Source organism: Oreochromis aureus, linkage group 7, assembly GCF_013358895.1.
Source record: "Oreochromis aureus strain Israel breed Guangdong linkage group 7, ZZ_aureus, whole genome shotgun sequence".
NCBI lineage: Eukaryota > Metazoa > Chordata > Actinopteri > Cichliformes > Cichlidae > Oreochromis > Oreochromis aureus.
The window spans coordinates 8087472-8101433 of record NC_052948.1 but is presented as its reverse complement, the minus strand read 5'-3'; the positions used below and the strand labels follow the sequence as shown (position 1 = coordinate 8101433).

The 13962-nt window shown below is 40.5% G+C and overlaps 1 protein-coding gene across 3 annotated transcripts; it reads left to right on the top strand.

Moving 5' to 3' along the window:
* nudt4a (nudix (nucleoside diphosphate linked moiety X)-type motif 4a) lies at positions 1-13938 on the top strand. 3 transcript variants are annotated; one of them, XM_031759326.2, is made up of 5 exons: positions 1-476; positions 4081-4191; positions 6687-6731; positions 6987-7074; positions 12360-13938. In XM_031759326.2, the coding sequence occupies exons 1-5, from the start codon at positions 378-380 to the stop codon at positions 12584-12586; spliced, it is 570 nt and encodes a 189-aa protein (XP_031615186.2). In that variant the 5' UTR covers positions 1-377; the 3' UTR covers positions 12587-13938. The 3 variants fall into 3 exon arrangements, with proteins under 3 accessions (XP_031615186.2, XP_039470598.1, XP_031615190.2); XM_039614664.1 differs by lacking the exon at positions 1-476 and adding an exon at positions 886-902; XM_031759330.2 differs by lacking the exon at positions 1-476 and adding an exon at positions 3256-3438.
* Positions 13939-13962: the final 24 nt, after the last annotated feature.

The window sequence follows — 13962 nt, the reverse complement described above, 5'->3', positions numbered from 1 at the left end:
AAGGAGACTCGTTTCTGTTTGGCCTGTGCGTCGCTCGCGGCAGTGATAAACACGGATGTAAGGTGGGGACTGACGGGCTTGTTGCTGCGCAGCTCTCAGGTCAGCTGGTCGCAGCTCAGCCACCACAGCGTGATGTGAGCCAGTCTGCGTGTTGACAGCGGCACTAAAGCAGCAGGGCAGGTACAGCACAACACCAGATGCAGCCTGACGCGCGCTCGGAGCGCAGGAATGAATGGGCCAGCTGCATGGTTTGTCTGGAAGTGTCTGAAGAAGCCAAGCTGCGATATTGTTGGATATTACTGAAAGCACTTTATTCAGCGACTGGTTGAAGCCCGATTTCCCAACACTTCCCTGCCTCCGGAAAAAAAGGCCTCTATATGATGAAGTTTAAGCCCAACCAGACCAGGACGTACGATGTCGAAGGGTTCAAGAGGAGAGCGGCGTGTCTGTGTTTCAAAAACGAAACGGAGGACGAGGTAAGCTGTGAAGTTAAACCATTTGCAGGAGGAGAGGGCTTTTATTAACACGCTCTATTTTTGACACAGTCCCAAATTAACCGCTGTGCCTGACAGTACAGCAGCCTGCTTTATCGCGCGTCTGGCTGACTTTCCGTGTGTGGGGAGCGCGTTCACGTGGCTCGTCTTTAATTGAGGAGTTTGTTTTCCAACACCCATCAGCTGATGCTGTTTTACTAAATCTACTTTTGCTGAGATACCTGCTACTCCTGAGGCCAGTTGGTTCTACTTTTTGGATTCAAATGATGATGCAACCATAAAGCAAATGTTCTCAGCCATTTTACTGACGTGAAAGAAATGTTTGTCTTTAAATTAGAGTGCTGAATATGAAGGTTTAACTACTTACATGTAATCAGTCACCTATCATTTTGTCATTCATGGAAATCTGTAAGTATACAGTACATGTACGTAGGTTCTGATGTATCTCATATAACAAGCACAGACATTGATTGAAACACTAATTATTATTCAGTGATGCTCCAGTTTGGATAAGAAAGTTTTAAGTTTGTTAATATTACCGTTGTTTTGTGCTGGGTCTAAATGTGTCTGCCTAGTGACGCAGACTAGCTCTGGGCCACATGTGATAGGATGAGTAGGGGGCTGAGTGGCTGTTACAGTGTGCTAAACTCCAAGTGACCCATCAGTTGCAATTTATAGAAACAAGGTACAGCCACTTGCTATTCCCTGACAGATTTCCTTTCCTGCTCCTTGTGCCTGTGCCCCTACCAGGGGGCGCCTCCTGAATATTTTCATAGGGATGGCCGTATGGAGGTCACCAAAAATATTGGGGTGGCACACTACAGAATTTCCAGTTTTATTATGCCGTTGTCAGGTTATATAGGTTACCTGAAAAATATGGCAGGCAAAGAGAGAAAGAAATGAATTATATGCCTATTTAGTTTCCTGCTTTTATAGTTGAGATCACTGAAAATGGGTACATATAAAAACCAAACAAGAGTTTGAAATCCATAACAATCAGTTTTAAGTGATTGACTGAAAGTCCCAACCATCGCTTTAATGAAACAGCAGAGCTGAGCAGAAGCAGCTTATCACTCTCACAGAATGGAGTGGAGAGGGGGAGGGCATGGAGGAAAGAGGCACAGATTGGACTCGAACCTGAGCATGTGGTCGCATGGCTGAGACGCTGGGACTGTCTCTGTGTTGGCTCTGAGATGCACCAGTGATCTGTACAGGGAGAACATGCTAATTACAGTAACATCTGGATTATTTTGCACAGTCAGTGTACCTTCTACAGCCACTGGACACAAGACCAAAAATGCCTGTTGTTGACTGGTGAATCGAAAGCTGTGACAGCTTTTGCTGAAGTATTAATAAGAACAGAGGAACTCTGATTTATGGTTTCACAACATTTGATATGTTATACATTTATTTATTTATTTTTAAATGTCCACAGCTATGTAACCACACATTTCTGTTCGAAAGTCTTGATCCGTAACCGATTTCCTTATATTTTATTCCACAAAGCCTGCCTTGTCTTGAGAAATAGTTCTCCAGGCTTTCTGAAGGTCTGTCAAAGTTTTTATTTTGACTGGTTGCATCTGGTATTGATTATTGTAATTGTATCCACACAGACTTCCCTCTAGAGTTCAGCTGGTCCAAAATGCCGCTGCTCTTGTCATTACCTGAACCCTTTCCACAGAACATATCACTCCTGTCTTTCAACAGTTTCACTGGCTTCCTTTTAAATCACATTATTTTTAAGTTTGTACTTCCTACTTGAAAAGGTGCCTATAGATAAAATGTATTCTTATTATTATTTGCTGATAAAATGCTATTTTTTAGACACCAATATAAGTATTTTACAACCAGTGAATCCTTAAGTAAGGCATTCACTGAGACAAAGGTTGCCTTTAAATTTAGCTTGTTTTGAAAGGCATTAACACATCGTTCAGCCCGTAGAGTTTGGCCGGACTGGGATCAGACTGTAAAGCTGTCGTGGTTCTGCCCACTCCAAACGCTTCCTCACTTTCCCCCGATCGTGTTTGGTGCCTGTCGGGGTCATTAACCTCCTCTCCTAAGCTCTTTGTTTTGATACAGAGAGGTAACTGCTGATCTGGTGGTTTTTGGAAAGCCTGTTGTCTGTGTGCGAGTAGCTGTGTCTGTACAAGTGCCTACGTGCTTCACATGCCGTTTGTGTGAAATTGCGCATGCATGTGTGTGTTGTGTGGATTTGTGTCACGGAGGCAACTTGCAGTGTTTCTACAGTCCCCTGGACCCTGCACGGATTAGTTTAATAGGTTTGAGATGTGTCGCTTGGAATACAGAACCAGCTAAAATAATTGGCCTTCCTCTTTGTGGCTTAATGTGAGTAGCCATAGAAAGCTGAAGCCATGATGTGGAGTAAACACATACATTTAAGATTTTGGCAATGCCATGGATAGATGAATTAGCTCACTGAGCAGAGTAAATGCGTAGAAAGATGTGTCTGCTGTGGACGAGTATGAACTCGGACATTGAAATGAGTTTTACCTTAATAACTTAGCATTTTATTCACTCATAGATATGGACAGAGTTGCACTGTTAAAAATAAATCACATGGTTTATAGAGAGTTTGTAAATAAAGGAGCAGAGTGAGAAAGTGTTATGTGGCGGGGCGTGGATTGCAGATGCCATGCAGGTGCGTCCGCCTTCCCTGCACTGCACCGTAGGCCACGCCCCGCCACAGTTACACTCATATACATTGGGTATATATCACCCATATATATTGGGTGATAAATGATATTAAGCATTTTTTACCCAAAGAGATCTGCTTTGATGGTCTGAAGATGTTGTCATTAGGCGCTTCACAAAGTTGCTTCCATTTTTGAGTGTGAGCAGAAAGATCTTACCAGTGGGGAAACCTCTGCTGTGACAGCTGCGTTTAATGTGCAAAGGGTTGATTCGACTGGCGTTTTTAACCCACGTGAGTGTTAGCTGTGGCTGGAGAGTGAGTTGGCTGCCCTGTGTTAAGGTTTCAGAAGGCAGTCCTACATGAACTCAGTGTGGGTCAGTGATGCCGGATTGGGTTTAAGGTCAAGTAACTGCGTCATCAAAACACCAAACTGCATTGGCTGGACAGCAGTTAAGAATAGTGTGCAGCTTTAGGATATTTCTTTGGGTTAAAATGTTGATTTGTACTTCTTCAAATGCAGTGGGAATAAATATAACATTTGATGTTGGTACTACTAGAAAATCTAAAGCTGGCCGTACTGTAAATAGACTCCAGATTATGAATTATCCTTCATTAAAAGCACTGACAACTAAAAACAGGCCGATACATGAATCATTACATTAGTTGTTCTCATTCGTCTATTTAATTATGTGCCAAAGGGTGTGACACGCAGAGCAGCACCATCCGCACAGCGCTCATGTTGCATTAAGTAAATGAAGTGAATGACCGGAATGATATGCGAGATGTTCGAAATGCGTCTGCTGAATGACGAGCAGTTCGTTTGGCCACCGTGTCCGTGCTGACGGACTCTGAACTCGGGCATGCTGTTGCTGTGCTTTTTGCACCCCATCCTCAGTAGCAGAGGCCTGACGGAGGGCTCTCTCTCCTTGGCAGGTGCTGTTGGTGAGCAGCAGTCGCCATCCAGACCAGTGGATCGTGCCAGGAGGGGGAATGGAGCCTGATGAGGAGCCCTGTGGAGCTGCTGTCAGGGAGGTGTATGAAGAGGTGAATTGATTGTTCTTTAATTAAACCCATAAAGACGTTTCTATTGTTTGCATGCATTGTTGGTTAAAGCCTAGGATCTATACAGTACTGCGCAAAGTGATGAACGACACCTCATTTCTTTATATTTTGCAAAATAGGAAATAGGTGCAGTGAGTTATTGAAACATACGTGGGAATACGTGTTTTTATTGAAGGACATTTAAAGCTCATCTTGGATGTTGACCGCCTTTTATACCGTTCTCTGTCAAGATGATCTTCCACTGCTTTAATAATGTTGAAGTCTGAGGGGGCAAATCCATGACTGATGGTGTTTCATTGTTTGTTTTCATATCCAGGTTTGATTTTACTGCACTGGCAGTGTGTTTGGGTTCATTTTCATGTCATGTATTACATGGTGAATCTGAATCTACCATGTTAAACAGATTGCCACTAACTGCTGTAGACACATTTTTTTTGTTTTTAGTTGTAAACTTGTCCAGTTTTCTCTATTTATTAGTGTAAAAATGCTGTTTTGTGTTTTTCAAGCTGTGCTATCATTTTTCATAAACTAAAGAAATGCATACAAATGATTTTGTTTTTGCGAAAGGACACGAAGTGGCTAAAGATACAATTAAAAATGGGATCTTTGCTAAGTTGCCTGTTATTTGCCTTTCCTATGCTTGAATTATTCACAGGTTTGCCTTAACAAACCAAAAACTTTCATATGAAAATGATGAGGTACAAGAAGCTGACTTAAATGAGTGAAAAAGCAGCTAATGTCGAAACAAACAAACAAAAAGTCCTTTGAATAAAGCCTGGAGAACTATTGGTCGAAAATCAAAATGTAAAGAAATGAGAGGAAGCTCCAGACATTTGCATAATCACCTCTCACAGAGACAGTGTTATTTTTCATGGAGAGCACAATGTAAAAAGCAGCATTCTGAAGTTTCCTTGAAATTAGTAACCATTTTTGGCTCCAATAATATTGGAAGTGACACAAAGTTATCATAGTGTTAAAAAATAATAAGGATAGGGAATTTTATCAGTTGTCAGCTGATAATGTTTATTGGTTTTCCAAGGAATTATCGCATTATTTAAGTGGAAGATAAAAAAAAAAAAAAATCATGACATTTCATGACTTTGAATACTGGGGGCCTAATTTCCATGTCAGTATCATATATTCTGATTGCAATGTATGCATCATGGGCTCAAAGGACAGACACATTAAACTGAAAGTGAATACAGTAAATCTTTGTCAGAAGTGTCATCGCTGTTCACAGTACAAGTCGCTCCTGTTGTTCTACCAGCCAAAAATCCAGATCAGAAGTAGAAATATGTGGCAGTGATGCATGGATAGCCAGCTTATCATGCTGTGGTTTAAGAAAGGAGGCTGCTGGTGGCTGGCCAGATTGTTCACAGCAAAGTGAGCTGTGAACATCTGACATGGATAGCAGTGTGCTGACAGCTTTGAAGTATGGCAGTGACATTTGGGAAGGGGGTCCAGTTGCCCACATCCTGTACCTCACGGAGCTGACGCGGATCAGGATAAAGGTGATTCAAAGCGGGTTGAGCCTCATTTGTTAACTTTTATTTGTGCATAAATTTGTAAAGCCTTGTAGGCCATTGTGTGCATTTTAGTGTGCTTTTTTTTAAGCATGTCTGGAAGACATTACAGCAATGACTGGGATGTCTGTTATGGTTTGATACTGTAAATGATAGCTGTGTCCTAACTGTGTACTATACTTGAGTTAAGCCCCCCTGTCTCGTGTTTCTGTCATTTAGACTATGTTTATGTCTACCTGGGATCATATATGACGTGAATCCGAGTGATCTCGCTGCACTGTGTGTTGAAAGGACAGTTTCATCAGCCCTGAATATCATAGATTATGACTTGAATGAATGAATTGAATGAATTGAAATTTATTTCAGTCAACAACAACACAACAAATTATAATTTTACATAAAAGTACTCAAATAGTAACCGAAAAAGGAATAGGCTGAAGCCTTGTGGCTTATACTTATCCTATCCCTTACCCCCATAGAAATAATCAAATCCTTAACCAAGAAAATAAATAGCATTGATAAATAAGTTGTATAACAGTTTGAAAAGAAAACAATGATAAATCAAAAAAAATTTTTAAACCATCACAAAAAATTTTTAACAAACCAAATTTCTATAACCTTGTATAATACAAATTTTTAAAATCCTCCTGAAGAATGACCAAGAAAAACACATCTTCAGTTCATCATTAAGTCCATTCCATAATTTAACTCCCAAAACTGACACACATCTATACTTAACATTGGTTCTCACTTTAGGTATTTCAAACTTATAAGACCCCCTCAAATCATATTTTCCATCTCTTAGTTGAAACATACTTAAAATACAAATTGGAACATTCTTTTTCATCACACGATATATCATTTCTAAAGTTTTAGAATATATAATGTCCATGAATTTTAACTTGTGGACAGTCACATTTAATAATATTGCATGACTCTGATTTATGTGTGCAGGCTGGTGTAAAGGGAAAGCTCGGCAGACTGCTTGGGATTTTCGAGGTATGTTATGAAAAATTGTAATTTGTAATCATGTCACGATACACAGTGCTGTATAAAATCATCCTACTACTGCACCTAGCGTTTTTGTATGTCTGTGGTCAGACAATCAACTTGTTTAGTTTATGCAGTTTCTATAAAAGAAATGGTACGGCTAATCACAGTTTTTGCCTTTTTTAATGAAGGCTTTGCACGCACTGTGTTGGTGGTTTGTCAGAAAAACATAAATTCATTTTCTCTTCATGTAAACCTTTGCAGCATAATCAAGACAGAAAGCACAGGACTTATGTCTACACCCTCGTGGTGACAGAGATGCTGGAAGACTGGGAAGACTCTGTGAACATTGGTATGCCTCTGTGTCCCTCTTTGTCTTATAGTATCTTATTAATCTTATCTTATTCTAGCAGCCAAGGGTCACAAAAGTAAGTTATGAGGGGAAAAGAGTGAAAAATATTCCTGTGGTAACAAGATGTTTGAGGGTTTTCTTGCCCAATTTTAAATCCCATCACAACATTAGAGTACAATTTCAAATCTGCAGATGCTTTTTTACAGGCATGCCTCATATGCATGTTTTTTGAGATCCTGTGATTTATTGAAAAAACAAAACAAAACAAAAGCAAGCAAAAGGTTTTAGCAACTTTTTTGCATTACAAGGTCTGTTTCAGGGTTGAGTTTCGGGGCTTTCGGTCTTCTAGTTCAAGATCTTGGCTTAAGATCATACATTTTGACAAGGGTTTTTGTTTTTTTTTGTTTTTACATGCCTCACCAGGTTCAAAATTTTTGATTCACATAAATGTGAAAGGGATTATAAACTCATATACAGTCTTCAGATGATCTGCTGCCTTTGAAGCTGGCACACATAAGATGACTCCATAAGCAGAATGAAGAGGAACAAAACACAACGAGGAATGCCCCTGTAACAGCTCCACTGATTCATTTGATCTAAATCAGGGATGGCAAACTCATTTTACACCGAGGGCCACATACAGCTTTGATCTTGAATGGAGCGGAAGACTGAAACCCCCACTTCCAATCCACTTAAGGAAGTTTAACTACACATTAAATCCCTCAGATGTCTTAATACTAAAAAAAGAAGTGCAATTTCAAAAGTTTGTCATTTAGAAAGAACTGAAATGGAGAAATGTTTCTGTTACTGTGGACCCATTGTAAAAAAACCCAGAAATTTCTATTGTAGATAAAAACAGGAACTTTTCGATTAATTTGATTAACTTTTCGAACTTTTCGAACTTTTACTTTGGTGTAATATGAATGGCATTGGGGTAGGTCTTTGTCCGTAGGAAATAAAGTAAAACTTATTAAAATGCAGATAATAGTCCACAGTTTAAGCCATCCTTCATGTTTTCCAAAGCCATCCTTCATGTTTTCCAAAACCATCAAGTGGGCTTGTTTGGAGTCCTTACCCGGCCGATTTTGGCCCCCGGGCCTTAGGTTTGACACCCCTGATCTAAAATTCCTAACAGAACAATTGGACGATTGAACATGTCTGCCCATGTGTCTGTTTTATGGAAAACATGAATAACAGATTCATGAACTGAGTAGCAGTTTCCCAGATTATGTCTTTTACAATGGCCGTATTGTCTTTTTGCCTCTTCCTTCATCCTGTGTTGGCTGACTGTCAAAATAAAATGACTTGCAACTGTGCTCATGACTTTCCACAGGGCAGTTCAACACTTCATTTAGCTGTAGAGTTTATTTTATTTTTTTCACAAATTCAGCCTGAATTGTAAACAAACTGGTTTAAATTGATTTATATTAGTATACCTGTTCAACTGCTCATTAATGCTCATCTAATCAACCAATCAGATGGCAGCAACCAAGTGCATTTAGGCACGTAGACATAGTCAGGATGACCTGCTCAAGTTCAAACCGAGCATCAGAATGGGGAACAAACATGGTTTGTTTTTGTTTTTTTGTTTTTTTTAAGTGATTTGAATGTATTATGGTTGTTGGTGTCGGGTGGATCTGAGTGTTTCAGAAGCCGCTGATCTGCTGGGATTGTTCCACACAACCATCTCTAGACTTTACAGCTAAAAAGTGGCACTCAGCCAGTCAGCTAAGAACAGAAAAAGCTACAATTCACTCAGGTTCACCAAAAGTAGACAACAAAAGTAGACAACAAAAGTAGACAACATGAGATTGGAAAAACATCTGGTCTGATGAGTCTTAATTTCTGCGGGCAGCAGGGTCAAAATTTGACATAAACGTCATGAAAGCACTGATCCATTCTGCCTTGTGTCAGCAGTTCAGGCTGCTGCTGCTGGTGTAAATGTGTGGGAGATATTTCCTCATCACGTTTACCCCTTGATACCAACTGAGCATCATTTGAATCAATGCCACAAAGGGTTTAGGCAGTTCTGAAGACAAAGGGGGTCCAGCCTGGTACTAGCCTGGTGTGACTGGTGAAGTTGCTGGTGAGTGTATGTTGTGATTACATGTAGGTCAGACATTAAGTATGCTTGAATGGAGATCTCTAATATAGCAAGCGGTTCGTTACATGTCGCCAAAATCTATGTTGACTTTAAGTTAACATAGAATGTTTTTCTAAACTGTAACGCACGTAAGGTGGCTGTTTATGTTTAGATATGTTTTCATGGTTGTTTTCACAGGCTGATATTTTAAATGGAATACTTTTCCCGGGATTGAGTAACTTGTAAACTATTTCTAACTGGACTGGAAAATGTGGTTGTGGCCGTTTACTCCCTTCACCCACAGAAGTAAGAGTTTAGCCTGTTCATAAGGGGGAGGAGTGTTTGCTGTGCCCAGCTGTTTTCCACTTATCATCATTCACTACAGCACCCCCCCTTACTTGTCCTCTTTTGCCCTACACAAGGGTTGCGACTGAACAGAAAGGGTTTACTACTACAGGTTGAATTGACTCAACCGCCTCCTTAAATGCTGGTAGTGGTGGCGCTCTTCAGGGTGCCAACATGAAGTGAATGCATCCTCCTCCTTGTCATCATCACACCATCACACCAGGCTCCAGTTATCACAGAGCATGGCAAATTCCTTTAGCAAAGTGCTGGAATTGAATGGGAGGAGATGAGTTTGAATAAAGTATAAATAACTTCCAGCTGTCGCTTTACTGGACAGATCATTTTTATGGAAGATACTTTTTTTAGGAAGGGTTTAGGGCTGTCTGAAGCATGCCCATGTCCACACCGACACCCACTGGTGCCATGACATGCACAGTTTATTTTTGTGTGTGGTGAATAAAATGATCTTTTAGTTATCCTTTCGTTCAGCAGTCTCACTCAGCACTTATTCAGGCTCTCTGTGACAAATTATACAATGTTTGCTTAATGGTGGCGTGCCCTTTGGAGCATTTTAAATACAATTAACACACAGTGTGGTTTGCTTTGTGGATATTAGTATCCAAAATTTGTTCAAGAAGTCTTTGCTCAGTTTAAAAATAGTGTTATATTTCTATGTTTGCACCTATGGACTGGGTGCGGTCTGAGTCTCCTCCATTTTCAATCTCATGCATTTTGAGCACTACTTGACCCTAATCATCTAAACACTGAGTCTTTGCAGTACGCACGCTCCTTTTGTTAATCTTTGCCACAGCTAGTTCCTGCTAACTCTGCCTTGTTTGTATTTTGGATACTTTGCCCTTTCCTGTTTTCTGTCTTGTGCCTTTTTTGGATTTGTTTGTTACGCTGATTTCCTGTGCACGACCCATGGTGCTCAAATCAAGAGCTTCATTATGGGGCTTTTATCTTTTTTTTCTTTCTGATTTGCGCCTCATCTCCACTGTGCAAGTTATTTTCACTATATCACGCTAAAAAATGTTTTAGTTGCATCTGAAGGACACGGAAGAGTGAAGGTTTGTCTGAGCAGCAATTATCTAGGATTCGCCGGTATATCATTGTGTTTCTTTCTCTGAAGAGTTTTTACCTGCTACCAGTTAAACTTTTAGGGTATTAATCTGGTCAGTTAAGTAAATGGATTCTTATATAGTGCTTTTTTACTCTCCCGGAGTACCCAACGCGCTCTATACAACATGCCACATTCACCCAAACACACCCATTCTCACAAGCACTTTTTAACTACATTCACACTCCGATGGATGCATCAGAGAACACCTTTCACATGTAGTTTCACATGTAGTCCAAATCCTCCAGGATACCATATCCTGAAGGACAGACAATTAGTCTATGAGAGCTGGATAGAGGGAGAGCACCAGCAGGACCAGTACCTGCTCCTTTGTGAACAGGATGGAGCTTTACAACATGACTTCCAGCCGGTGACGGGTGTAAATACCTTTGACCAAACAATCAGAAACAGACTTCAACATCGTCTAGTGGACCCTGCGCTCACTGCCTGCCATTGTGGAGCCCAACTGGCATTTGCCATAAAACACCAGAATTGGTTGGTCCACCATTGACCACGTGTGACAGACGTGAAGAGGTCTGCAGAAGCTGTGGAGAGTGTTATGCTGCCTGTAACATTGTTTAACATGATTAGTGGTGGGTTAGTGAAAGTGTGGAGAGGCATAGCTCTATGGGGTAGGCAACAGCACCCTGACTATTAGATATCGGGATAATATTCATTGTCAGACCCAATGCTGGTGCAGCGGGTCAGGGTTCCTCATGGTGCAATAGTAAGAGTATGCAGGCAGTTCCTGGTGGACGAAGGAACTGATACCAGTGACTGGCTCCCATGCTTGTCTGACCTAAATCCACTCGAACACTTCTGGGACATTATGTTTCAGTCCATCCGACGCTGCCAGGTTGCATCTCAGACTGTGCAGGAGCTCAGTGATGTGCTGGTCCAACTTGTGAGAAGATCCCCCAGGACACCATCTGTTGTGCACACATTGTCAGGCATGCATACAAGCATGTGGGGGCCATACAAATTACGGAGTTCTATTTTGAGTTGCTGCAGTGACATTTCGGGTAAATAGACTAGTATGCTGCAGAATCTTTTCACTTTGATGTGGGGTGTCTTGAATTAAGCCCACTGTACGTTGATAATTTTCATTTCCATCAAACGATATGGCATGGTTTCGTTCCTAACACATAATTCCTAACCCAGTCCATATCGGTATAGATGTGCGGCATGATTTTTTTTTTTCTCTGATGTGTTTTTAGAGTGTTCTTTAATATTTTTTAAAAGTATATAGCTTGCCAAGATCATAAAATGATATCAACTGCTTTAAAATGACAGTTGTGAAACAAAGATGTGTCATTTTGCTAATACCCTGTTGCCTCATCTCCTCTCTCCTCATCTTTCTTCCTCTCCTCCTGTGATCACATTTCTGGTGGGAGGGCCCAAGATGCAAGGAGATGAGGAAAGGAATCGAGGATGTGCCAACTGAGAAATGAGCAGAAGGGATGGACGAGCTTCTGGTTTCCTGTGACCTAATATCTGAAATGTTGCAATCATATGCTGAGAAATGTTTTGTTTCTTGTTCCTTGTTTAGATTACCTTAATCAAGACCTTATTGTGATCTTTTAAGAATATTTATCAATATCATCTTAGCAGTTATGTATCCATCAGGATGGACGTGTTACGGACTTCAATACAATGTGTGGGAAAGTGTCATTCAACACAACACTGATCGTGTGAGCCACATGCAAACAATTCATCTTTTCTTGAATCTCTTCACAGGAAGGAAGAGGAAGTGGTTCAAGGTCGATGAAGCCATAAGGGTGCTGCAGAGCCACAAGCCTGTCCATGCAGAGTACCTACACAGACTTAAGGGCACCTGTAATCCCACCTGCACTCCCATGTGTGGCCCAGCTAACGGCAATGGCCTGAGCTCCCACATGACAGATGACGACGCACCCCACTATGTTGTTTGCTCCACACACTGCTCAGACCTAGTCAGCAGATAAAAGCCATAATGGCAGAGAGCAGGTCTTCTGAGAGGAAATGAATTTTCAGCTGAACTTCTTGAGACTGATTTGAAGTGACACTGAAAATGTTTTTCAAATGTATTTAAGACTTTTTTTTTAATGTATTTTTTTTTTAAATTCCTGTAAAGCATTTCCTTTTCAATTTTAGGCAGACTGCAGTGCACTGATTATGCAATATAAAGGCCTGTTTAGTCTTAGATGTTGTATATTTGACTGGTGGCGCACACAGTGTGCTGGTGATTTCCTGGAGGCGGTATGGGGAAGTGTTGGCTCCTGGAGGAAGCCTTATTCCCACAGTGACTCAGTGCCAAACAATGTGCCTCTGCAAGATGTTTGAAAAAGAGTAGCTGCAAGTCTGTCGATGGACTTTACAAACTGCTACCTTGGGAAGTTTGTGAGGAATTCTGCTAAAAGAGATGAGGTAAAGTCTGCAACAAGTGTGGACGGCATTGTTATTACTTCCTCAGCGCACACCGTATCATCTCTAAGCACTAGTGACACTGAACAAGCCTTAAATCATGTGTGTATATATTTGAATGCTCTCAATGTGAGTGAAAACTGAGTAAATTAGAGAAAAACTTCTATATAGTGAACTGAATCAAACAAGAAATGGCACATATCCTCAGAAAAACTATAATCTAGTGTATTAAGCAAATGTTTTATATAGTGTATCTGCAGAAATGCCTTAGAAGACTCTGACAAATCCTGCACAAAGTCTCCCATTAAGTGCCTTCACAAACACAAAGTAAATGAACAGAACAAATCAAGCCTTATACATGCTGTCAAAACAACCCAGTTTTTGGAAGCCGGGCTCCATAGGACAGAAGAAAAATGTGGGTTTGCTTTTACGACCGAGGGTGCACAGTGACTGAATTTATGTTCCGCTGGGAAACATGGACCGAAAAGTATGACAGGAATTATGGCCATCTGATTCTATTTGATGCTTTGCTTTAAACTTTAATCCAGTTTCTTCACAAGTCAATATTATTGTTTTTATTTGTTGCTTTTTAATTGTCCACATTTAGGCTTTTGCTTCAGAACATAATCATATATTTATATATTTTTTTAAAAGTAAGTTTTTCATCTTTTTTCTCCCTGTCTTTAGTTTGGGCTTAGTGTTTGGACTATACCATTAATACCAGGCTGTAGACTACTCCCTCTGGTGGCAATGGTACAGTCCAACCACAAGCACAAAGCATAGAAATGGAAAATTAAATTAAGTATGCAAAGAAGGGGGGAAAAAAAAAACTGAAGCAAATCCCCAAACGTGCACAGTTAAAAATCAAACAGAGTCGTTTGTTTTTGGAGAAATAAACTGTAGATCGTGGAAATCCGTTTCTTTATGTGATTATTTT

What these genes read in the sequence shown, in the direction of transcription:
- nudt4a (XM_031759326.2), top strand. Translation starts at nt 378, where the DNA reads ATGATGAAGTTTAAGCCCAACCAGACCAGGACGTACGATGTCGAAGGG. An exon ending in GACTGCTTGGGATTTTCGAG is followed by an intron (nt 6,732 to 6,986) that starts GTATGTTATGAA and finishes AAACCTTTGCAG; the next exon opens with CATAATCAAGACAGAAAGCA. An exon ending in GGAAGACTCTGTGAACATTG is followed by an intron (nt 7,075 to 12,359) that starts GTATGCCTCTGT and finishes ATCTCTTCACAG; the next exon opens with GAAGGAAGAGGAAGTGGTTC.